Here is a 27,061-nt window from a genome sequence, read left to right on the forward strand (position 1 = left end):
CTAGTATCTGTTTTCCTCAGTTCCTAAACTCTGGAGAAGGGCAACGACCTTGTACTCATACCAGACATAAGACTCAAGAAATGGTGGAGTGGCAGGATGTGCGAGAGCCTGTAGAACAATGGAACCATAGTCTGGAGATAGTCAATTTTCCAGCCACCAGTATGGTTTTTGCTCTTCTGACCTGGTATGGTAGGTACATCCATAGTATAACACAAGCTGCCTTCACCACTGTAGGAATGGGGAGAATCACCTTGTAGGGCCCTGGTGACGTTGGTTCCAGTGCTCCTTTGGCTACCTACTTGACTCACACAGTATCACCAGGTTGTAATAAGGGTAAACTCCTGTTGGACTGGAAGGTCAGCTAGGTATTGCAGAAAGTACAAAAGAATAGCCTTTAGGAAAATTGGGGGACTCTAGTGATTTGAGAATTGAATGGTTAGAGAGTTTCACCAGCTACTGATCTCTGAGCTTGGGAAGCAGTATGGGAGATTGTCCAAACATAATCCCATAGCTAGTAAATCCCTCTTTATAATGGGGTACAGTGGACCTAAAGCAAAGCAAATGAAGGTCTGTCCACCCTTTGCTGGACTCTAATGAACATTTTGTTAGGGTTTCTTTTAAAGTCCAATTTATTTTTATCTACCTGTCAAGAACTTTGCGGTCCACATGCACAGTGAAGTTTTTCATCTATGCCTAACGGTTGGTATTGAGATTTTGGCCTTGAAATCCAGGCCATAGTTGTATCCCATTGGTGGGTTAGAGAGCAAATCAGAGGCCCAGCTCTTGGAGGAGCTTTTTAAACTACTATTTGAGAAGTTTCATTCCTGGTGCAGAACACTTCTACCCACCTGGACATGGAATCTATAAAAACTAGCAAACACTTGTATACACACTGGCAGGCAAGCAATTGAAAGAATTTGTATACACACTCACAGGCAAACAATTGAAAGAATATGATACAAACCTCAAGTCTTTGAAGAAAGAAATTGAAGAAGATGGAAAGATCTTCCATGCTCATTGATTGGTAGGATTCACATATTAAAAATGGCGTCTTACCTAAAGAAATCTATAGATTTAATGCTATCCCCATCAAAATTCCAATATAATTCTTTATAGACCTTGAAGGACAATTCTCAACTTCATATGGAAATATAAAACAAAACAAAACAAAACAAAAGAGGAGAGCTAAAACAATCCTGTGCAATAAAAAAAAAAAGAAACAAACTACTCAGGGTCCCACCAGTCCTGATTTCAAAGTTGTACAACAGAGTGATTGTAAGAAAACTGTATGGTATTGGAATTAAAAACAGGCACATTAATTAATGGAATAGAATTGAAGTCGCAGACATAAATCCACACATATATGTACGTCTGATTTTTGAGAAACAAGCAAGAAATACAAGTTGGAAATAAGACATCTTCAACAATTGGTACTAGTCAAACTGGATTTCTTCATGCAGAAGAATCCAAATAGATTCATATAAATGCACAAAAGTCACCACACCCGACAGCAGAGAAAGTGGATAATAGCCTTGGATGCTTTTGGCAAAGGAGAAGACTTTCTGAACAGAACACCAGTACCACAGGCATTAAAAATAATTAATAAATGAGACTTTATGAAACTGGAATGCTTCCATAAGGCAGAGGACAGTGTCAATTGGACAAAGTGGCAGCAACAGGAAAAGATTTTTACAAGCTTCACATCCAATAGAGGGTTAATATTAAAAATATACAAAGAACTCACGAAACTAGATATCAAAACCTGAATAACCCAATTAAAATTGGGGCAGTTTGAAACTGAGAATTCTCACTGAAGGACACACAAACAGCTGAGAAACACTTAAAGAAATGTTCAACGTCCTTAGCCATCATGAAAATTCAAATCAAAACTACTTTGAGATTCCATTTTACACCTGTCTGAAAGGATAACATCAATACCATGTTATTAATATAACTTCATAACATATACAATAAGGGGAATACTCCACTATTGTTGATGGGATTGCAAACTGGTAGAAATGTGGCAAGAATTTCCCTGTCCAATCTATTTAAATATTAGTGCAGCAAGAGGCCTGTGATTGGACAGGGAAAAGGGAGGCGGAGCTAAGAGCTGGAGAAAAGAGAGACAGATGGGGGAGAGAGGAAAGGAGGCCAAGATGGAGGCAGATGTGAACCGGCATGGCTTTAACTAGCCACAGGTAGTTATGATATTAAGGTTAGAATAATTGAGGTAACTTGTCTAAATTGTGTCACATCCTGTGTATTGAGATTCTATTGATATATAAATCTGACTGGTTAACTATAAGCTTTAAGAGTTTTGATTTTACTGGGTAATGGGTGTTGTGATGGCTTAACACAGGGTGGACAGTCATTGCGTGAGGATGGAGGGCCATGAGGGGAGCTCTGGCCCTGCCACAGAGCCTTCTGAAATGAGAGCACTCAACTGGGGCCAAGTGGCCCAATGGTGCTGGGCTTAGTGCTGGAACTTGGAGGTTCTATTTGGTTACTGGAATGTGGAACTGGGTGAGAGAATTGGCAGAGTTGGGAAGCTTGTCATCCATCTTTTGTAATACCTCCGGTAACAAGTAGTCACTGTTGAAATTAGTAGGGTCATTCTTCAGAAAGATAGGACTCAATCTGTTTTAAGATCCAGCAATACCATTCATGATCATATACGCAAAGAATACTTCATACTGCCACAGTGACACTTGCTCAACCATGTTCACTGCTGTTCTATTCAAAAGAGCCTGAAACTGGAAAACAACCTAGATACACCTTGATAAAATAATGGCCAAAATAGTGTGGTACATTTGTACTATGGAGCATTACTCAGCTCTTTAAAAAATGTTATCATGAGGTTTGTAGGCATATGGATGGTACTAGAAAAAAAAAACCTGAGTGAGGTAACCCAGATTCAGAAAGATGAATATAATATGCACTCATATGCTGGTATTAGCCATTAAATAAATAATAAGCAACTTACAATATGTAGACCCAAAGAAGTCAGGCATAGAGGAAGGGATGAGGTCACATGGATTTCCCTAAGAGGGAAAATAGAGTAGATTTTATAGGAGGACTGGAGATCAGGGGCATCGAAACAGAAAGAGGGGGAACGGAGATGGAGTTGAGGGAACGAGGGAGGGGAAGCTGGCATTGGGGGGTAGTGTGAAAAGTAGTGCAGTGAAAAGTCACTACAATACATGAAGGTGATCCAGATTAGAGAGGGACAACACAAACTGATCATCTCTTGTCACCAAATGAAGCTACAAGTACTAGGACTGGGTTTCATCTACTTGATTTATTGACCAAGTTGTCCAATGGTAATACTCAAACAACCCAGGCTTTTGCCAGGTTAGTAGGTTTCTCCCAACAAAATAACATAAAAACTACTCTCAAAACATGCTGTGCCTCATAATAGTTACGAGTTGTTAATTTAAAAATAAATGACATAGAAATAACCTTACTAACTAAGTGTTTACCAAACAAGTTTAGATACACAAATGGGTATTATCTATTGAACTAAATACTGTAACATGTGCTAAGCATTACAGCTATGTTTTAAAATTCTTATAACTTTGAAAGGATGTAAAAACCAGAGATTCACAGAGTATAAGAACATTGCATAGAGTAATGACAGAATATGAATTATGTTCATCATTCTAAAACCTGTGTCCAACATAAAGAAGGAAGAACTCAGGTTGGATTAATAGTATGAATAAATTTACTGATCAGTTTATAAAGATAAAGAAGGAAGAACTCAGGTTGGATTAATAGTATGAATAAATTTACTGATCAGTTTATAAAGATAAAAAGGCCAGCAAGATGATACAAAGGTTAAGTTCCTTGCTGCCAGAACTGATCACATGAGTTCAATACCAGGAACCCACATCATGGAACAAAAGAACCAACTCTTTAAACTGTCCTGAGTTCTCTACTTGTATGCTGTGGTATGTCTTTCAGAGCCCTTTTTGATCCCATGACTAGCATAATTCTCTGAGTCAAAATTAGGATCATTTTGTGATGTTACAGACAGACTGGTCTTGTACGTAACACAGTGAGGAAATTACACATTGATTTATCAATATTGTTTATAGCCAAATCCTTTCATTTTGTAGCCTTCATTGAAGTGGAAACTTAAGGGTTCTTTGGGAAGTTGGTTGGATGGTGTTTTGCTGGGGCAAATATGTGAAGGAATATTCCATTAAAGTACACAGGTGTGAAAGGCTAAGGCAGATTCATGAAGAAAAGTTTTGCTGAAGCAAACATGGGTAAAAGGACTTTCTGCTAAAGGAAGCATGTGAAAGAACAGGTGATGAAAGATCCTTTGCTAACAACACACATGTATTGGTCTGCCTTGCATTGCATCATTGAGCTGAATTTCTCAGGACCTCATAGAGAGAAACGCAACAAAAAACTTCTGGAGGTGTGTTGAAGTTGGTTGCCACTTCTGTGGACTCGGGTTGATGGGATGCACAGGCTGATGCAAGACACATGCTGAGGCAAAGCACGTGGAGGACTCTTGACATTTAGAGGGTATAAACAGGACTCCACTGAGCAATGGAGATGGAGCTTGGCTTGCTGGTCCAGCTAGCTGTACAACACTTGTGGCTCTGGCATCTTCGCTGATCTTTGAGTCCCTGAGAGAGGCACAGCTGAAATCTTCTCCTGGTGTTCCTGTTGGTCCCTCCTGCTGAGTCTAGCCAAGGCTGAGGCCTGGCTGTCTCTTCTGAGTCGTGTCACCACTGTTGTTAACCCAACTCTACTGAATTGTACTATTGATGTATCTGTGAGGTATTTGTGAGTTGATTGACCTGTTGAGGCTGGTAACCTGTGAATTGAACTGCTGATTTCCAAACAACACAGATGGGGTTGGTCCAAAGAACTTTTCTAACCAGATCCACTTTCCCAGTATCTTTTCTTCTTCACTATGTGTGGTAAGTGGTGGGCTATGATGGAGGCTAAAGTGTTTAAGAACCACCATTAAAAATAGTATTTGAAAAAAAATTAAAGTTACACTACATTGTTTCTCTATGTAGCCCTAGTTGTCCTGGGACTCACTCTGTAGACAAGGCTGGCCTCGAACTCAGAAATCTGCCTACCTCTGCCTCCCAAGTGCTGGGATTAAAGGTATGCACCACCATTACCTGGCTTAACTCATTTTAATCTCTCATTACTATTTCTTTATTTTCATTATAAAAAATTTCAGTTGGGATTTTAGGCAGGAACTGGGATAAACTGTCTTTTGGGGTAGATTTTTCAGAGGTTACTAATGCCATGGATAGAAGACAGCATCTAGAGAGTGTATCAGAGAAGAATTCAGTTCTCAAACCCATTGACAGATAGTATGATGAAAATCTAAGTCCATGAGGCAAAGAGGGGGATCCTCCTGTTACAAGGCTGAGAGAAGGGGGCATGTAGTTTGTAGTTCATAGCACTGCCCTGCATCCAGCCTGTCCCTGTCTCCTAGGTTTCAGGGTGTCCTGCACTGGGGAGGGTGGGGAGTGCATGACTCTTGGATAAGAAAGAAATGAGGGGAGATCCATGTCTACATGCAGTGTGCCCAGTATAGAAGTAGTTCTTTCATGTGCAGGAGTCTAGCAACCTGAGGTCTGGGAGAACTGGTGAAGTAAGAATTGAATTAAGATGGTGGTTGTTCTCCTGGAATCAAAAAACATGCACAGATCTACTGCTAAGGATGGCTCTAGAACTTGATATTGGGCTCTGTGGTTGAGGCAAGACTGTCAAATAGAGAGAGACTAAGAATCAGGGAAGATTAGAGACTTTTGATTGTAGCATTAAAGGGAAGAAAGCTAGATGCTCAATTCCTCAGTGAGTCAAGATTGGGAGGTCAGGGAAGCCTGAGGTCAGGGTCCTGCCTAGTGTAGCCTGATGCTGTGTGCTCCAAAGTCACATTTCTGTCTTGTCTGTTCTCCTGTGGTTTTCTAGGGCTGTGTTCGAGGGTCTGAAGAAATACAATAAAAGCTATGGACAAGACAATGAGGATCAAGACAGACATCTAACCCACAGATGGCCTGAGACTTCTAGAGGGAGGTACTGGCACACCAAGCATATAAACCTGTGCACCCTCTCCAGCTGTAGGGGCTCTGTGGCTAATTTTTTTCCTGATGAGCAGTCACATCAATACTGCATTCATAATGTTTATGATACCAAAAGCAGATAAGGTAAACAGAGGTCATTATGCTCTGTTATGTGGAGGCAGGGAACAGTGGGACTGGACTGACTGTGGAGGATCCAGCTTGAAGCAAGATTGAGGTAGGGGCATGTCCAAACCCTGGAAATCTGCTGAGATCAGCAGCAGTAGGATCTCTCCCTGCTGCCTGGACCCTACACATCTCCTACACCCCCCAGTACACACTTAGTTCTGTGCCTGTACGTTTGCCCCATCAGAGGAAGTGGTTAAACTTCCTCTCTCTTTATAAGGTCATGGTTAGAAGCATGTGGAATTTCTCCTGATGCAAAGGAGACATCCACAGCATCCTGGCCCAGGCCAATGACGTACACTCATCCAGACAACACCTACTCATCCTCAAAGGTTTGAATAGCATTTGTTTCCCCATTTAAAATGAGGTGTCTCACTAAAGTCTGTATCCTGATACTTTTTGTGCTGACCCACCCTCTGAGGTCTCTTTACTCCTGGCTGTTTCTGCCTTGCTTCCCCTCCCAGGATCCACAGATTATGATCTATAGCAGGGAAGCAGAGTCTAATCGATACTCTTAGGCTTGTATTGAGCCTGGGTTTACTATTAAATGTCCAATAGAAGGGAAGAATCCATAGGATATAAGTATGCGTAGCTATAGCTAAGGATAAAAGATTTTCTTAGGGACTTTGGTTTACATTCTAATGACAGTGCAATGTCTACGACAGGCACACTGAAAGCTCAGCTTTTGTCACACCAGGGCACATCAGCCCCCCACCCCCTCCCCAGAGCCTTCTTGCTTCGTTTTAAGATCTCTAGTCTCTGTTTGGACTATCAAAGGTAACTGCCATCCTGGTCTGGTGTTTTATAGAACAGACCAGATCCTTCGTGTTATACTTTTGACAACTGCTTGTGTTTGTGGGCAGCTGCTGACCATTCATTCCTCCAGTGAATAATTCCATCATAGGATTTCATTGTGATGCTTTGCCTACTCAGTACGTAACAAATACAATGATGGCATTTCCCTTTGTTTTTTTTTATTCTTTTCCTCTTTCCACTTTTTCTTTTGTTTCTTTCTTTCTTGGCCCTGAATGTGTTGCTAAAATTGCCCTTGACTCATTTTATTCCTACCTCACCATCATGACCAACTAGGACTGCTGGTGTAGGTCATTTCACCTAGATTCAATTTTGTCTTTAGCTTTTATTGAAAGGTTTGTTGACTAGGTGTGATGGCACACAGAGGTGGGAGGATCTTTGTGAATTGATGCCAGACTACTGGACATAGAGATTACCTAGCCATCCAGTGCTACACATTGAAACCTGTCGAAAATTTTAAAGTGGGTTGTTGCAAAGTCTTGTATGAACCCTTATTTCACTATGGATAAGGTTCTCTTTAGAATATCCATGAGCACTGGGTACTGTAATGATATATGTGCCGAATCAGCAGACACTCCATTCAGTTCTATATTTGCACATATTAGTTGTATTTCCCCAGAGAATCACACCAACCCTTATTATGTGCCTTTTCTCATTTTGTGGGTGGGCATTGGTAGCACACTGTAGTATTGGTGACTGGTGGAATTAAATACTTTCATTTTCATTCTGTATGTCTTTGTTGGCTACAGAAGTGAAACCAGAATACCTGATGTGATGGCTACAGTCTGATGCTGGCTATAGCCTGATGATCATGGGACATGGTGGTTCTGTCCCAGAATAGCTTCCCTTTGCTCTCGTGATGGAGATGGTGGAGGCTGGAGGTTGTGGGGGCACATCATGTGCTGTGAGTCATACTCTTGCCTGAACCTATGGGAAAACAATTCAAAGTTGCTGAATTCCTTGCCCAAAGGGTCACCTAGCCAGTACAGTTATACTCTTCTGTGTTACACATTGCTTACAGTAGCAGCAGTAGCCTCTACCTCCACCTGATTTAACATGGCCCCTGCAACCTAGCGGTCTTTACATCTACATTGTTATCACATTCCTCTCTCCATTCATAACAGCTTGTTAGCTCTCTCCCTTTGGTGTCTCAAGGCCTCATTAGTCTGCAGCTATAAACTCTTATACTTTGGTGTCACAAACCAGGTGAGGTTCCAGGAAACCATAGCAAGAGCACAAATCTCCATATTAATTTTCTCTGTTAATGCTTTTCTTATTGTGAAGTAACTCACAGAAACATTGACTTAGGGTAATGTTCTGGGGACATACAGCCCATCATTTGAGCAAAGACTGGCAGCAGGAGATGCTGTGAGAGCTTGTAGAAGATGCTGGCTCACATTTCAGTTGACAAGGAAGCAGGGCTGGTATGAGAGATGCTGGCTGGGTTACTAGTCTGAAGCATCCTTCCCTCCCAGATCTACTTCCTAAAGCTAGGCTCCATCTCCCAATGTTCCCCAACTTCTCAAGATAGCATCAGCAGCTAAGGACCCAGTACTTACACACATGAGCATATGGGGGACTTTCCATACCTAAATATAAAAGATGGGTTTAAATGTATCTCTGCCACATAACTGAAAATCCACTCAGAGTAGGTTTACATGATTTCTAAGAAGAGTCTCTCAAACATTATATTGAAAAGTAATGGCATTAATACTCATGACATGTACCCTTGGTGTTGTAATATCAAAGTTTGGAATCACTTCATATAGATGTATAGAAATTTCACAGCAGCATCCTGCAATTACACTTAATTGTACAAGACCACATGCTCTTAGGCATTGCCACATTTATTATTTAGAATTTCATTTTGTTCTGAATTTGAGATGATCTGAAGCATGTCAGTTCAATTCTTCACTGAAAGGAGAGAGCAGGGGAGGAAGCTGCTGTGGTTACCCTTTCACATCAAGAGACAAGTAGATTCATTTTCCTTCTTGAGTTTCTCAATTTCTCTCTGATGTTGTTTATTCTGTTTACTGATTTTTTCATTGAAAATTTTTTCTTGTTCCTGTAAAGAAATGAATTGGAAACTAAAACTAGCACTCAGTCACAGTACCCCAGTTAGAATGTCTGTCAATCTGGAAGGAAGCACAATAATGGATGTGTAGAGAACAGGAACCCATACATGCTGCTGGTCAGAATGTAAATTAAATTGTTACAGTTATTATAGAAGTCAATATACAGGCTCCTCTAAAAACATGAAAATAGGCAACTTCCATAGGATCTAGCCATGTCATTTCTGGATATACATCCAAAGAATCAAAGTCACCATTCTACAGAGAAACCCGTATCCTCCTATTAATATGATGCTGTTCCCAAAAGCCCAATTATATGAACATCCTAGGTGTTCTTTAACAAAGTAATAGCTATGGAATATTTGTGATACACACACACATACACACACACACACACACACACTCACACACCCCTAGAAATGAATCTTGTTCCATTGTAAATAAGAATAGATTTTGATGTTTATAAGTAAGTAAATAGAAATGACATAAGCCAGGTTAAAAATAAGAAGGATAATTTGTCTCATGTGGAATCCAGAGGAGGAGAGAAAGACAATGGGGAAATACTAAGAATATAGCAGTGGAAGAGAGATCACTTAAGACTAACAAAATGTCTTCAATTTTGATTATATGCAAATATGGCAATGGCATAGTGAAGTCCTCAATCTGTAATGTTAAATGACTAAAAATAAAATAACTATTTTTCAATAATAGTCAAACAAATACCCTTTGAAAAATTTAAAATGTATCTTTTAGTATTGTGTCTGTTGTGTTGTAGGATGTATGTGCACACTCATGAGTGTGAATGTCTCTGTGTGTTTATGAGATAGAAAGAGGGAAAGGAGGAGGCGAGGGAGAGAGGAAGGGAGAAGAGGAATGGGAAGGGGAATTATGGAGAAAGGAAGGAGAGAGGAAGGGAGTGAGAGAAGGAGAGAGAGAACAAATCTATATGTGGAGGTCAGAGGATAGCTTCATGTGTTGTTCCTCCCTTTTCACATTGCTTGAGATATGATCCTCACGGTGCTTTGTGCTGTGTTCCAGGCTAGCTGGCATGTGAGTTTCCAAGGACTCCCTTGTATGTGCTTCTGTCACTCAGTAGGAGTGTTGGGAACATAGGAATTCATGCTATTGCATAGTGTTTATACACCGGTTTCAAACTCATGTCCTTATATTTGAACAGGAACTACTTTTATCCTCTGAGCTATCTCTCCAGCCCACATTTTTATTTCCTCAGTGTGAGTCTTCATAGCTTTAGTGATCTTTCTACTTGACCATCTGAAATGTTTTGTCTACATTTGTTATCATAGCATTGTTCTGTTAACCTGTATTTAGCCTCTTACTCCATATTCAGAATATTTTACCTTTAAAAATATCTTTTCAAAAATTTTTTAACCAAGTGATATGAATGTAACACATATGTAAATAGGATAATTAATATACATTTAAAAGAATGATGCACGACTTGCAGATTCAGGAAAGATATGTTAGTAGGGAATTTTACATGGACATGTAAGATTTGGATGGTGGCACCAAGAGTAAAGTACTGAGGTATTCTGGGAGAGGAGTTGTGCATATTGTGACTCAGAGTAAAGGTCAAGAGAAGAGGATAGCATCTAAAACCAGTGCTAAGTTAAGTGGTCATGGGTAGGTAAAACTACTCTTTAGGATGTGCTAACATGTATAGTGACCTACAGAGATCACAAAACCAATACTACTGTAGACTGTACGAGGTAGGAGAAATATGCCAGATGTCCGCTCAGGAATTGTATCTCAGAACACATTCTATCTTTTGGGAATGCCAATTTCTTCATTAGGAGAGAAGACACCAGAGCAGGTGTAGTGAAGTAAAGCTATAAAAATGTATTTGGGGTACTGTAATGGGATGATCTTAGGGTGCAATTCTGGCCTGAGCAACAGAAAGAGACACTATCTCAAACTGTGAGATTAAAAACATGGTAGAGAAGTCTAGTGCTCTTTTTTGGTTGTGAGTCTAGCCTGTAATGGCTGAGTCATCTCTCCAGTTTGGGCCTGGTGCTCTTAAAGTGGAAATATTTAATCTGGTTGCAGTGGTTTGAATAAGCTTAACTCATGAAAATGGCACTATTAGGAGGGTTGGATTTGTTGGAATATGTGTGGCATTGTTGGAGCAAGTGTGTCACTGTGTAGGCAGGCTTTGAATTCCTATGCTGAGGATTTGCTTTGTGTGGAAGAGACCCTCCTCTAGCTGTGAGACAGTCTTCTCCTAACTACCTTCAGAACAGGATGTAGAACTCTCAGTTCCTTCTCTAGTGTTATGCTTGCCTGGATCCTGCCATGCTTCCCACATTGATGATAATGGATTGAACCTCTGAACTTGTGAGCTAGCCCCAATTAAACACTGTCCTTTATAAGAGTTGCCTTGGTCACGGTGTCTTTCACAACAATGGAAACCCTAAAAAAGACTGTTTAAAGTGTTTAAAGTACTTTGTCTATGGACTTTAGTTATTTGCTTCTGTAGTTTGAGTGATAACAGTGAATCAGGAACCAGGAAGCATAATTTGTGTGTGTGTGTGTGTGTGTGTGTGTGTGTGTGTGTGTGATGAGCCTTTGCCAGAGTTATAGAGGTGAAAGTGTCTACACAGAAAAGTTTGTTTTTTAAACCTACATCAGGCATACTATCAATCAATGTCTTTTATCCATGGCCATTAATGAGAAAATTAAGATGTCATAATGAATTACCTGAAGCTTACTCTGAAGTATCTCCTCCTGCTCTTCCATTAGCCTTGCTGTATCCTTTTCTCTCTCTTTAGTCAATTGTCTCAACTGATTCTCAAATTGTTTTTGTTTCTCATTTATAGTCTTCAAATTCAACTCATTCATTTCCTTCAACATTTTTCTTGTCTTCTCTGAGGACTCAGCTCGTTGGGATTTCACTGAGAATAAGAAAGCAGAAAAGACATGAAGGATCAGTGTGTAGCTTTTCCCTCCCTCCCTCCAGAGCTTATTTATGTTGTTTCTTTATGGAGGAAATTCCCAGGGTCAGTATTTCATCTCAAGTGCCCATAGTTCCCTGGCACATTTTCTTATTCCAGATATGGATTTTAAGAGTAAAAACACATCTTTGCACTTCTTGTTATAGTCTGAAAACATGATGTAACTGAGCCAGGGCCAAGGAAAGGATTCCTTTACAGGGACCTGTAAGCTCTACACACCCACTTTTCACAGGGTCAAGCATTTTCTTGACTAGCTACCATGCAACTTCTACACACTGAATCTAAGCTAAGTCAGATTATAGCATTCAAGGAGCAATTGGACAAAACCCAATGTTTTGTACAACTAATGTAAAATAAAGTTAAAATTCAAAAAGCAACATCTTTTAATGGTAGCTGAAACACTACTCGCTGAACCCCTAGTAGTGATACTTATTTGAGCCTTTGTTCACCGTGCATCTAATTTTATCTATGTTCATGTCATTCATACCAGATTTGACAGTGTGAATAATCTCTTAAATCAGAATATGGGCCTAGAATTGTTGTGTGAAAGAGAAAAGTCTACTTTAATAAGACTACAAAATATCTCCCTATTTAAAATATATATTATTATAAAATTTATATTCATCTATAGCAAATGTAAATGATTGACATATAGTATGCATTTAGCCATTCTTAAAACTGTTGGCAAACAAGAGGAGAAGCTACAGCTTTCATAATGAGCATCAAAGAAATTGCCTTAGTCGCAACTCTTGGTCTTTATACAGTGTCTTCATTCTTGTGATGTCTATGGGCAAGTGTCTGTGCAAGAATGGTAAGTTCATGTTCATTGTTAATGATTGAGACATAGGAGTTGGTGGTTGAACTTAAGCCCTGGTGACTGTGTGGGGGTATTTTCGTTGTAAAAGTTTAAAGTCTAATACATTGCAAGTTTAATTCTCTGTTTTTCTCCTCTATATCTTGAATCTTTTTCTCATGCTTTCTTCTCTCTTCAGAGAGTTCCTTCTTGAGATGTTGTTCTCGCTCCTAAGGAGGAAGAGAATGGTTAAAGAAGCATATCATAAAATGGTCTCACAGAAATTGTTTCATAATTATCTAACAATTGTCTCTTTTTAATATTAATTATTTATTAATTAATATTAATTATTTCTCTTTTTAATTATTAATTTCTCAAATTAATATCCCAGTCAGACTTGGAATACTGCTTTAGGTTAGCTTCCTGTCTTCTCTTACAGCGTGTTACTTTCTCTTGAGGCTCCTTTGTTTGGTATTCTTTTTCAAGCAATTCTGGACAGTCTTTAGAAGAGCTCGTGAAGTCCCTCAACTATTGTTAATGTAGACTTCTACTTTGGGATGATAGACATAATAGGGAAAACAATCATGTGTAATTAACACACTTCTTTCCTCCCCCTTCTCTAGTGTGGGTTTCCATTTCAGAATTATTGACTGAAGGATAAGAGTCACTTGGGAGGATTTTTCCATGATGCTCAGATGCAGGTATAATTAGATAATAAATTCCAATGGGATTATTACTAACAAGAAAATAAAATTGAAGAGATCAGGACTACAGTTGCCCAGAGTGCATTTCTGGACCAATATACAGAATCTTTAGATTTAGAGGAAGCCCAGAAAGCAGTTTGCATAAAAAAGTGAGGAGAGAATTTTCCCTATTTATCTCAACAAAGACAAAATTGCTATTGATTCTACTAAGCAGGCCATATATGCTATATATTTCTTGTCTCGTTTGCAACCAGTATTTTCCTTTTAGGAAAGGTAACCAATTCTGTATCATTTGATATAGATATAATACACAACACATTGAAGGCTTTTTGCACAGTGCTTTGTGACCACTAGATACTATATAGTGAGTGAGAGAATAATGTAGACTTCATAGACTGTCAGTAAGAAGCCTTTAGTAATTGCAGATTTGCTGTGATACAGACACAAAGACTATAATGGTACAGTAGAGTGTCTGGCTACAATACTTCACCTAACTCAACTGGACAAGCCTCTAGTCAATGTCCTTGCCATTGGGTTGTGATGACACAATGGAATACCTGAAGGAAAAGAGTCATCTTCTTCTCTTGCTCTGCTACTAACTGTGCTCTCTCTTTCTCCGCCTTTTCCATCATCTGTCGGACTTGTTCTTGATGATTCCTGTCTTTCTCTTCCAACATCTGCCCATACCTCCTTTGTGCTTCTTCTATTACTTTTGCTGTAGTCTTTGAAGATTCAACTTTCATACGATCCACTGTTGAAAAAAAAGAAAGGAAAAATGTAAGATTGCCATGTTATTTTCTTCTGCCAACACCTGTTTGGTAGTTTGCCATTGGATACATGGAGTTCTGGGGTAACAGCATTTCCATTGGAAAGACCATAATGCCTCTGACATATCTCACCAATGTATGATTTGAGGAGTAAAGGTTCATTTTTTACTTTTCTTCTTGCAAATATACCTATATCTAAGGATATCCTCTAATTGCTATCAGGCTTATAGAGAGATGGTTGAGTGTGTGTTTCTGTGTGTGTGTATGTGGGCACGCTTCTATGGCTCTCCCTAAATTCAGAGCCAAGTGTAAACACTTTTCTAACACTTGTTAATTATACATCAGTTACTCACTGAAACTATTTTGACTTGATCCTGTTGGCTAAAATGAACTCAGCAATATCTATGGAATTGGTTTACTCTTTAGTGCACATGAAAAGGGAGTAAGAATACTGAGCTAAAGAGAATAGACTATTACACAGGTAGAGAAGAAAATGTAAACTCTCAGAGCCTTCTTGATCTCTCTCTCTCTCCTCTCATTCAGCTTAATTAGATAATTTATATCATCTCTAGCTAATAGGATGTACAGTTCAAATACAGGAGTCAGTAAAAGTTATGCTATGCATAAATCCAGTTCAAAATGAAACGAAGAACTTAAGATGGAGAAATGGTTTTTCTAGGTAATTCCATTTTGTCAGCTTGTAGGTCAGTGATGTATAGATCTCACTACTGTGGCTCAGTGATGGTATAAATGCCTAACTCTTGGATCAGCAATGTAATAAATGCTACGATTTCAAATATGAAGCAATGGGAGTTCACAGATGCTCCAAATTCTTCATTAAACTTGTTCCCTGATTGGATAGTATCCTATTGGAAACTCTTACCCTTTATGTTCAATTTTTATTTATTATTATTGCATGTACATATGGTGTGCATGGACCCAGGGCACACATGTGCCACTGTGCATTTGTGGAAATTAGAAGACAACTCTGTGGCATTCATTTTCTCTTTCCACCTTACATAGGTGTTGGTGACTGAACTCAAGTCTCCAGGTTTCACAAGATGTAACTTTTACCTCCTAAATCCTCTTACCAGTCCTGTTCTATATATTTTTACATTCTATTTATCATGCATAATATAATACTTTTGTCCTTGTATCTCTTCTCCACATTCTTCATCTCTTCTTGTAGCTTTCTGCTTTCTTTCTGGAACCCCTCTTGGAGTAGCTGTTTCTGCTCCTAATAGGGAAATAAAATATTGAATGTCAAATTAATATTGTAAAACTTACAAAACAATTTTCTCATTAGTGCTTTTGAAATAATTCAACAATTCCTCAAGACCTTTGGCATTCACTCTTAAATTTTGTTTGTTAGTCTCTGTACTTATCATTATCCTGAGTTTTTAGATTTTATTACATTCCCTGGTACTTTTTCATTTGGTCAAATGTAATGTGTATAGTTACAGTCCCTGAAAAGGTTTGATATGTAATTCTCTCCTGGGATTTGTGGATCAACGGAGAGTTTTCTCATTATACCTAAATCTAGGCAAATTTCTCTCAACTCTCAATTATGTAGCATAGTTGTTTTGTTTTGTTTTCTTCACACACACACTTTCCCTTCTGTGTGACAGGCCCCAGGTATTGAGACTACAATTCTATAAACTGTGGGTAAACATAATTTTAAATTGCTCATCACAGGATGTATACAGACACGTGCTTTACCATTACTTACTAAAAGGTAATTGTCATGAGTACCACAGGCATCCATAAGGTCTCAGAATTATTGCTCTACACCCACTGACAGGCAACTTTTTACCTAAAAGAATATGGAAATTTAAGTCTATGACTCTCTGAATGAATGAGAATGTGTCATTATGGAATTGTACATTAGGTTCCAAATGTCATATTAGAGTTAGACATAGCAGGGGAGGACCTGAAGGACTGATGGCCTACAGTACATTTCTGAATTAACATTTAGACTCAACTCATATTTCCAGGAGAAACTGTGACCAGGAAGGTACTGCAAGCCTGAACATGTGTCAGTTGGTCATGTGTCTTTCTACTCTATGTGCTCCCAGAGTTATACAAGGTGTGACAAAACCAGATTGTTATTCACCCAACCTACACACAATTGTGTGATCTCTCTCCTAAACATTTACTTAGGAACATCTCATATTACTTTTCCTCAAATGAAGAGTCAATTAAAATGCACATATTTAGAAGTGCTGCATGGCACCTCTCTGCTGGGTTACCTGCACCATCAGTGGTGCACTGGGTCACTCGTTTGGCCTCTTTTAATTGCCTAATAAGGTATAGTGATTTTTAAATCCTTCACTATGCACACTCATTGTGTGTGTGTGTTACTATGTTACATAAAGTCACTTTTATATGAATCTATATTATATGCTGGTCAGATTGTTTTTCATGATCTCCCACCTTCCATTTTCTCATGCCTATCCCCCTTGTCATTTGTATTCATATAGATGGTTTTATTTTCACACACACAGTCATATATTCCTGGGACTGAAGTATACACACACACACACACACTCACAAATGCTTGTATCAATAAGACGAAAGCCAAAATAAAGCACAATAATGCAAAGAGAGTATAAAAATACAATTGAGTATACTTTACTTTGTTCAATTCTTTGTGAGCATGGGGATTACCCTAAAGTGTAGTTGATAGTCTCATTGAGACTTCGTTGTAGAAAACTTAGTTTTTCTTTGTTAGTATGTATCAATTGTATTAGGACCCTGTGTACAACTCTCTCTCTCTCAGTCCTGGGACCCTGCCTAACTTGAGCCTTTCAGAGCTTGTGCACTCTGCCAGAGTCTCTGGGAGTTCTCATGTGCATCAGTCCTGTTACACCTGGAAAATGCTGTTTCCTTGGTTCATCTACCACCTTTAGCTCTTAATATCTTTCTTCCTCCTCTTCTGTGTAGATCCTTGAATTCTGTCTGAGGGATTTGAGGGGTTTTATAAAGAATCCCAGTTAGGGCTGAGCATTGCAAAGTCTCTCTTTTTGTACACATTGCCCATCTGTGTTAATTATCACGTACTGTTCTCTGATTTGGTCTGGAAAAGGCACTGATCTATGTGTATAGCAGTTTGTCTTTAGGAGTCACTTAATTGATAGGTTTCTTTAGCAAAATACTAGTAGTAGGGTTTTCCCTAGTCTCATGAACTATCTAGTCTCAGGTTCTTGGCCACTTTAGCAGTGTCAAGTGTGGCCCTTGAATCCAATCAAAAAGTGGTTGGTTATTACCGTAGTGTGTATCACTATTGCACCTGTGCCTTCTACAAGCAGGCCATTGTAGGTCACAGGGCTTATAGCCTTTTTCCTCTGTAGTGTGCAGAATACTTAACAGTATCATAAATGTTAATCCATAGGAGAGAAGCTTCTGGTTAGGCACCAGCCTTGACAATACCCTGCGAAGTTTTGGGGTTCCCATGGGGACCTTTGTGCCAAGATACATTTGATTTCTTTTTAAATGTGGAAACTTAAATGTTTAAATTGTCCACAAGGCTGTTGTTGTTTTGGATTATTTAAATTTTTTGTGTTTTGAGTCATGATTTTTCTGTGTAGCTCTGGCTGGCCTTGAATTCAGAGATCTGAATCTTGAATTCAGAGATCTACCTCTATCTCCCAAGTACTGGCATGAGAGGCATACACCACTACAGCCCAGCTAGTTCAAATATTTTTAAATGTAAGTTTTAAATGGATTTTAAAGAATAATGTAAAGCTTGTAAAATACATGCCCAATGCCTGCCAGTGGATGGCTGTTGTTTGTGGCAATTTAGGAAATTAAGATTCTCAGGACTTTTTTAATGTGAGCAAGTGGCTTTGCATCAGTGCACAGTGGCGAGTAAGTTTGAAGGGGCTGCAACAGAATATGGGCTGAAGAATCCCTTATACCATGTGACTGTCTAACCTCTACAAGGAGGTTTTAATTAAAGATTCTGGTGGATAAAAATAACAGAATACCTGAAGTTTTAGAGATAATGTCTGCTCTTGCTCTGTCTTTAATTGGATTCTGTCGTTTTCCATTTTCTGAGTCAGCTGTCTGATGTGTTCCTGATAACTTCGTTCTTTCTGTTCCATCAACTTCTCATTTTTCTTCTGTGTTTCCTCCAATAGTTTTGCAGCAGCCATTGCAGATTCAGTTTTCTTTCGTTCCACTAAGAAAGGAGAAAGAATTTTTACAAAGGTCCAGATCATGAACGTACTAAATGCTAGTGCTGTCTATGGACTCATAGGCTTAAACTACAGTTAAAGTATGGTGATATAACTAGGTGTATAATTCTGGTGAGGTAATTTACATGAGAAGGGAATGATGGCAATCATGTGAGTTTATCGTTGTTTTGTAAGAAGATGAGAAAATCAGAGTTCAGTCTTTCTACCATGTGAGGATGCAGTAACACGATAGTCAAGATACCAAGAGAGAGCATTCTTGACCATCCTAGACTCTGGATTCTTGGGCTCTAGAATTGTGATAAACACATGTGTTTCAGCTGTGCCACCTGTGTTTGGCCTTCTGTCACAGGAGTCCACCCTGGAGAAGACAGTATTAGCTCCTGCTTCCTCCCACAGTTTCTTGTTATTTCTGTGCACCGTGTGCATGTCTGGTGCCTGTGTAGTCCAGAAGTGAGCACTCATGGTATTGGATCTACAGCCAGTTGTGAACCACTAGACAGGTATTGCAAATAAAACTTTGATCCTTTAGAAGGCATATAGCTCTTAACCACTGAGACATCTCTGCAATCCTTCATTTTTGTCACTATTTGATAGAAACCAATCCTGAGGCCATTTTACTTTTGAAGTGGCTGCTACTATAACACCAGTGACTTTATTATTCATGTTTCAGTTAAAGAATTATCTTTTAAACACAGGAAAATAGTTATAGCATTACAAGGTTTTGTAAGTATTTTGTATTTTGGTTTGTTTCTTACCTACAATCTCTTTTTCCTTTTCTGTCAGACTCTGATCTGTCTGTAAAATTGCCTTGGAAATAGCCTCCTTGGATTGTAAGAATTTCTGCAGAACCTCTTCAGCCTTAGAGTTCGGAGAACATAGAGTTAGTTGTAGGGCTTCTATCTGTCTTACCATCATCCTTAAGACTTTCTCCTCTCATCCAAGATTTCTTACAATAAAAATGGGTAAGTCATCTAAGCCAGCCAAATGTAGGTCTCTACTGGTTGACACTGGGAAAATGTTATTCTGTACATTTAGTCTAAGGCATTGAGTTGAATAATCTTGTGGGTATATGTGGGCAAATCATATTGAGATACAGAATCCTCAAGGAGACAATAGTTCAGAGAGATAAAGACACAAAGATGGAAGGACTGGAATGGAGAGTTAAAAGATAGTCATGAATCACATAACTATGTGACATTTTCTGAATGGTTGGATCAAGGAGGCTTGTCAGCAGTGGTGTAGAACATACCAATAAACATCTTGAGTACCTGTAAGCCCTTCTTTGGTTGTCCATGGTACTTTTCCTTCAGCCTCTGTGTCTCCTGAAGAAAGAGATAGTAACCTCCTGGCTTGGAATAAGTGCCTTGCTTCACACCTTCGTCAAGAGGTCTGAAGATATCCTGAAGCAATGCCCAGCAATGGTTTGCTGACACTTCTGTATTGTGTTTACAAAAGTTGTCCCATCTTTCTTCTAGCTGAGACTGCATCATGAAATAAGTATTAAAAAGAATAACCAGAGAAGGATGTTAGCAACCTTCAGAATTTCTCCCAGGGCCTCCCCAAAACATTGAGGTCCACAGAAACTTAATGAAGCCTAGGGAAAATTGTGGCTCTTTGAATTAGAACCTTCATATGAATCCACTCCTTATTAGAAATGATGTTCAGAGGATTACGACAAACCCAATGTTGAAACTATACTTTTAAACTGGACTGACAGCTGCTATGAATGCTCTGAAAGAAACAAAGTATAACTTAAAATAATCACTGAGACCACAAGGTCATTTCTCTTGGCCACAAAAAGAAACTTGGTCTAATAACAGTAAGCATATAATTTGATTAAAGCATCAATTGTCAGTTATATGGACTTAAACTAAAGGTGAGTATTATAAACTATTTCAAACTTTGGTCCATTGCTTTAAAATGGTTTCTTTTGATGAAACTTTTGATGAAACTAAATAGATAGTTCCACCATTTTAAAGGTTACAAAGGGTAGTTTCCTTCAAAATCAACAATCCTTTGTTTGTCTGATATGTACTTTGTCTTATACAACAAAGATCCACAAAAACTTGAGAGGAAATTACCCCTAATTTCATTTGAAATGAATGGTCTTCATCTTTAAAGGAAGTCCTGAGGAAGATTTCTATGGCTTCTCTCTCACAGGTCCTGTGCAGGTCCAGGAGCTCCTGTAGGGTCTCTGTGGGAAGTTGCACCCTCTGACTCATCTGTTGGTCATAGTGGGTGATGGCCTTTTGTACTGCTGCTGAGTTCTCTATCTGGGCCAAAGCCAGAGCTGCGTTCTCCATGCAGGGGAGAGACCCGCTGCTGATGGCACTGACATAGGTCTGCACCAGGGTTTCTAGTCCTACAAACAGAGAGCAAATGATGACATCAGCTGGGTAGAACCCTCTTCTCTAAGGAAAGGATAAGGCAGGGCTATGTCTATTGAAGATGGATCTCCCAGTGCTGCAACTTGTTTAAAACCAGACTTCCCTTCTGCATTTTGAGTCCTTTATATTAATCCCTTGGAAACACCTTAGTTAAATATCTGTGGGAAAGTAATATTTTCCTCATCAAAAATATTCTTGTCTCATTCCAGCTTAGTATTGCTTTATAGAAACTTTCTGAGGTGCACTGTTGTGGATAGCCCTGGTGCTATTTGTATTTTTATGCTAATTCCACTTCCCCAGGATTGACAGCCTGGAGTGAATCATGTACTCAGGTGACTTCATGTGACCCTTTTAATGAACAAAGATTTCAAGGAAACCAATCACTGGGTGAATACGCAGGACTTTTCAGTCAAACAGAGGGATGGTGGAAGAGGACAGGAGAGTGGGCTGGAGGATAGGATCATGGAGGCAAAAATGTAGGTAGTCAAGGCCCCTGTTTCAGGTGGCAGATCTATTTGTATCTGCTATTGAAGGATTTAACTTAATATGGCTTATAAATTAGGATGTTAGTTGTTGCACCCAGCAATTGAGTTATATCTTGCTTCTGAACTAAGTTTGTGTGTTTTTTTTCTTTCATGCAGCAACTCAATTGGGTTGCAGAGAGAAAAGGTACAGTGGCAGGGCACCCAAGCCAGTCACTGGAATTAGGATGTGTGGGGCTGGCATGGCAGCCACCTGCTGATGGGAACGTAGTGAGCTATGTGGAGAGATTTCAGGGCTCTGGGTCAGAGTCACCATGAGATGAGAACATGCAATCCCCTTGCCAGCGATGATGTGGATTGCATTTTTTCCTTTCCCCACTACAGTGCACTAATTTTTTAATGGCTTTATTTTCATTACGGTATCCATGAGAAATAAGGCTGTACAGTCTAACAATTTCACTTAGAGGTCTGAAATAGTTTCACTTTATTTTTATGTAAATTTAAATGACTATACATATGTTGGTTGGATGCTGAATTAATGTTGAGTAATATATAGGAACTTAGCTTGGTTTAACATACCTAAATTAAGTTTTCAATAAGTATTCCACATAAAGATTTGACTAATTAAAATATAGTAGAACAGTTGAAGCTGTTTAGAATTTCACATAAACAAACATAGCCCCTATACTTCTGAAAGCTGAAACTCTCCCCTTGTCTTGTAATGCATGGAAGAAGAAGACAAGGACTCACGTGGGCCATTGACAATGATGCCTCCTGGAAGAGTTTTGGCTTTGCACTCCTTAAAGATGTATAAACAGAACTCTGCTACTTGCTGCAAAAACTCAGAATCAATCTCACTTTCTTGTAGTGTCTCCAGCTGGGGAAGCTTTTTCCACTCAGTAGGTGGATAGAAGATAAAACATTTCTTTTTTGGAAAAAACTTACGAATACAGAGTCGAGGTAGGTTGTATTTTTCAACTTCTTTGCAGGAATCTGGGGAAATAATTTTTCCAAAGGAGGGTGAATAGCTGGTGGAAAGGTTAATATGTCATTTAAGAATGTCTTCAAATAAATGTTCCCACTATATCCCAGTCTTTGAATACATGTAGCCTCACCAAGCCCAGTGAAGAGATGAACATGATCTGATAACAGTACTCAGAAGAGAAACGTATAAGTTAATATAGTTAATATTGGCTATTTTCCAGGCAGATGCTAAATAGGAATTGTTTCTGAAAAGTAGCAAAAGTATAGAAATAATAATTAAATATAAGCACCCCAAAGGATATTATTTTTCTGGCATTCTTCTCCTACAACTATCCATTCCTGTACCTTCCTTGAGCTTGAGAGAAATCTCCAGGTACTGATCTGCTGTGACTGGGAGCCCATCTACTTCCATCTTCAAGGTCATATCCCTCAGAGTCCACACAAAGTCAGGGAAGAAGCTCACAAACTCAGCTGAGTCTTCCACCCCATCGTCCTTGTCAGGTGAGGATCTTGCTTGGATTCGATCTGTGAGCTCTGTCACATAGCTGAGTAGCTAAGGAAAAGTAGTGAATGAACAGGATCCTCAGAAACCTCCTCCATCTCCACTCATGGTTTTGCCATATACTGACTCAAGTGTGAATCCATGGATGAGTACATGCCTTGCACTGGGACTATTGTGTCTTCTATCTGTCAACATTGACTACTGCATTTCTAGAATGAGATGATGTTCTCCATCAGAAAGGATACTGCAGCTGGTCCATGGCCTGCTGGTTGATGGCTCCCATGCTGTTGTAGACAAAGGTGCTGCTTAGAAGAATAGCCAGGGCAAAGATCCAGCAGTCATTCTGGTTGTCACCCTGGAAGTCAGAACATCAATGTGTCAGGAGTGTGGTTTGTTGTGTGTTAGTTTTCATGTGAGCACTGACAACAGAATGCACACTGAGCCAGTATTTCCCATGGTGCCTAGTAAAATGATTATTGTCTTTAAAACCTCCACAATACTCCAAGCAAAAGTAGTTGGATTCCAGGTGAACTTTGAATATTTTTACTAAGGTTTTTACTTAGTTTATACTTATTATATGAAGGCATTCTTTTGACCATTGGCAATAATTGCAAAACAGACAGTGGATGCTTGTAGATATTCTAAAACTTCAAGTAGACTGTAGATTTAAGTATTTCTCTCTTTGTTAATGAGAATATTTACTTTCATGTGATTCATTAATGTCTTGGCTGTTTTTAAAATCTCATCTAATTTTTCCTCTTGTGCTGCAATTGGAAAACAGGGCTGGACCTTTAAACTCAAATATGTAACTGACATTCTAGGTAGCAAAAGATCTGAGACACTTGAGTTTATCTTTTGAACCTACCTAAGTTTGGGTACCAGATTTAGGTGATAGCCTATCATTCATAGCTGGGATACTGGAAACTGAACATCTTGCTCTTCTTTTAGTCTGCCTATTTAGTAATGGTACTTAAAATTAGTTACATGATGTGTGCTTGAAACTACCAAGGCATATTACAGTGAAGTCCACTATTTCATGTAAAAGTTCAGAATGCTGGGATATGAGGGGCTGAGTTGCAAATTGAATCCTCAATCCTTACTTTATCCACATCGCCCAGGCCCTCAGTGTCAAGCAGAACAAGCATGTGGTCTGTCTTGTGTGGGTGAGGCACACACCACATCCAGATTCCTTTTGTATGAGCCTGCACAGTGGAGCCCAGAGAGAATCCTGTGGCACGGAGAAGAGAGCACAGAGTGGATGAAGGGTTAGAAGCTTTTCAGGAAGTTCACGTAAAAATGAGATCAATCCAAACCAGCAGAGTTAATTAAAGCTTGTATTGACCATACAGTCAGAGAAATAGTAAGTCATAACACCAAATACTTCAAAATATTCAACATGTTATCATTAAAAAATAGCATTCTCCAAACTAGTAGAACATCTTATAGGAAATGCCATATATGAAAATTCATGCCAATATTATATTTCATGGTAAAATCTGAAAACATTTTCCTTTAAGACTATAAAAGGGAAAATGTTCCCAGTTTGGGCACTGATGTTCAATACAATAATTGAAATGTTATCCAAATAAACAAATTAAACAAACAAACAAACAAACAGAATTCAGAAATATCTTGCATCCAAACTGGATAGGAAGAATAAGATTATCTTTGTCACAGGTGGTATGGTCTTATATGTTAAAAGCTTGAAATATTCCAGAGAATAATTTTGAAAATAATCAGTTAATCCAGCATAGCTTTAGCACACATAATTATTTTTGTGGTTTCTACAATTAGTTCTTTTTCTACACACCAATAATGAATCACAGAAATAATAATGAACCAAAATTAAGAAATTACTATTTATAATTAAATCTAAATAATAAAGTATGTGGGAATTCACTTGATTTTGAAGATGAGAAATCCATGCAGGTAAATGTACAAATTGTTTTCAGAAAGTGTTACAGAAGACAGAGACAATCACACGCTCCCTGATTAAGGTTTGGAAGAAATAATATCCTTAAAATATCAATGCCATTATCGAATGAAGTGTCCATTCTTTTGTGATGAAGCCCTTGCTTGATTATCCAAGCAATGCTTGAACTAGGGGGTCCAAATGGTCTTCCTACCTTAGTATCCTTAGTGCTGGGATTCTGCTCTGAATCACAACACTTCCCCTCATAGTATTTTTTTGAATACCTTTTATTTTTTATTGGATATTTTATTTATTTACAATATAAATGTCATCCCTTTTCCCCATTTCCCCTCTCTAGCACCCCCACCTCATCTCCGCCCTTCTTTATGCTTTTATACCATTTTGATTATATGCACGTATCAAGGTCTATTCTATGTTGAGAGTCTAGCAATACAATAGATGCAAATAGTCAAGGAACAAGCAATCCAGTAAACACAAATAGTCAAAGAAAAAGCAAGGCATTAAAACCAATTACATGAACACTCCCTTGACCACTGTTTCTAAGGGCTTATCAGGATGACCAAAGTATCTGAGCTTCCTTCCCTGTCCTTGTCCAAGGTCATTTTCATGTCTGAAGCCTACTTCCTTGTTCTAGCCTAAAATTTAGATTGCTGTCTGAAATTACTTCCTTGTTCTAGCCTAATGTCAGATTTCTGCCTGAAGCCTACTTCCTTGTCCTTGGCCAATGTCGTATTCCTGCCAAGCAGCCCATTTCCTTGTCCTTGGCCCATGTCAGATTCTTGCCAAGCTGCCCCAAAGGCTCTCCGATTCTCCCCCTTTTTTACTTCATTAACAAGACTGAGTTTATCTTAGGTCATTCTGACAAGAATGCCTTCCTTACCTGTCAAGAACAGATTACAGAACAACAATGGAGAATGGGAAATATATAACTGTTGTGGGATTGATACTTAGTTTGTCTTGAAAAAAAACAATACATATAAAAGTGATGATATAACAATAATATGAATTTACTTAATGCTACAGAACTGAGATTAAAATGGTCAGAAGCGATGATTCTATATTATATTAAATCATGATACTAAAAATCTTTGATTCGAAACACTTTTAAAGCTTTAAAAATCAGGTGAAACTTCCTGTTACTTATGAGCTCACTGATTAAAAAAATCATTATCATGATTGTGTGAGCATTTGTGTATACATGATGTGCATTTGGGTTTGTGTGTCATTGTGTGTGTGTGACTGTTAGAGGACAACTCTGTAGGGGACAACTCTCTCTTTCTCCTGTCTAGTTATTCATGCAGGTTGCCTGGCTTATGCAGGAAGGTCCTTTACTTGCTGAGTCATCTTCTAGGCCTCTCCTTAGTGTTTTAATGAATGACTTAGAGCTTCTTACAAATTAGTATTTAAATTATGTAAATTAATTTTTCTTATTGATATATTCTCCTAGGATAGAATGATTTTTGCTTTTAAAATGGAACTGAAGATGGAGTAAAGAGCATCATAGAGCTGACTTACTCCCTGAAATAGAATCGATATAAAAGTTAAACCAGGTAGGACATTGGATTTCAGAATCCACCTCTTTCTCTAACTTTCCTCCTCACAACCAGGCCTCACGATGTGGCTGAACAGAGGGGGCACAGCAGAGCTTTGTTGGCGGCACTCACCTGATCTCTTCCCAGCCAGCCTATTCATCAGGTAGGATTTGCCTGTGCGGTAGAGCCCCACAATCGCCACCACTACCACAGGCTGTGTGATGGCAGACAGGATCTCCAGGGCCTTCTGGTTGGCTCTCAGTTGTCCTTTCATATTCTCAATGAGGCACACGGGCTGGGGCATGTGGATCCTTAGGGATGTGTCTGTTGTGGCTTCTTGCCTTTGAAAGAAAAGATGGAAAAATTAGAATTCCCTTCTCTTCTCAGATGGTGGAGTCATGCAACCTTTCAGCATGAATATAAGTTTTATTCTATTGTTCAAGTAGTAAGGAGAAAATTTGCATAATTTTAGGAGATTGTGAAAATATTATCCAAGATGTGGAATAAAATGATAGTACTAATGAATTTTGACCTATTAACAACTCACGTCCATTTATGCTATCATGGAGGAGATTCCTTTTGGACTGCAGTTGAAAAATTTGTGCCAGATGTTGAAGAGGAAAGAAAATTTATGAAAATAATTCTTACTAAATTAATTGTTAATTTTTGTGATTATAATTGTATTACAACATCTCATTCTTCCTTT

The 27,061-nt window shown here is 38.8% G+C and overlaps 1 protein-coding gene across 1 annotated transcript; it reads right to left on the bottom strand.

Annotated features, from left to right (window-relative positions):
* On the bottom strand, positions 1-26,659 carry LOC114639382 (guanylate-binding protein 1-like). The gene is made up of 14 exons (XM_028788130.1): positions 26,488-26,659; positions 23,991-24,118; positions 23,136-23,245; positions 22,734-22,933; positions 22,155-22,397; positions 20,617-20,897; positions 19,804-20,016; positions 19,291-19,393; positions 18,326-18,519; positions 15,483-15,576; positions 14,130-14,323; positions 12,996-13,098; positions 11,822-12,015; positions 1-108 (listed from the first exon to the last, which is right to left on the bottom strand). Exons 1-14 carry the CDS (start codon positions 26,657-26,659, stop codon positions 1-3), a joined length of 2,337 nt encoding a protein of 778 aa, XP_028643963.1.
* Between the last annotated feature and the right edge of the window lie 402 nt (positions 26,660-27,061).

Source organism: Grammomys surdaster, unplaced genomic scaffold (genome assembly GCF_004785775.1).
Source record: "Grammomys surdaster isolate TR1022 unplaced genomic scaffold, NIH_TR_1.0 125702, whole genome shotgun sequence".
Lineage (NCBI taxonomy): Eukaryota > Metazoa > Chordata > Mammalia > Rodentia > Muridae > Grammomys > Grammomys surdaster.

What these genes read in the sequence shown, in the direction of transcription:
- LOC114639382 (XM_028788130.1), bottom strand. Translation starts at nt 26,659, where the DNA reads ATGCCCCAGCCCGTGTGCCTCATTGAGAATATGAAAGGACAACTGAGA. An exon ending in AACCAAAGAAGGGCTTACAG is followed by an intron (nt 19,394 to 19,803) that starts GTACTCAAGATG and finishes CCGAACTCTAAG; the next exon opens with GCTGAAGAGGTTCTGCAGAA. An exon ending in TACTTCAGAGTAAGCTTCAG is followed by an intron (nt 109 to 11,821) that starts GTAATTCATTAT and finishes ATTGTTCTACAG; the next exon opens with GCTCTCGCACATCCTGCCAC.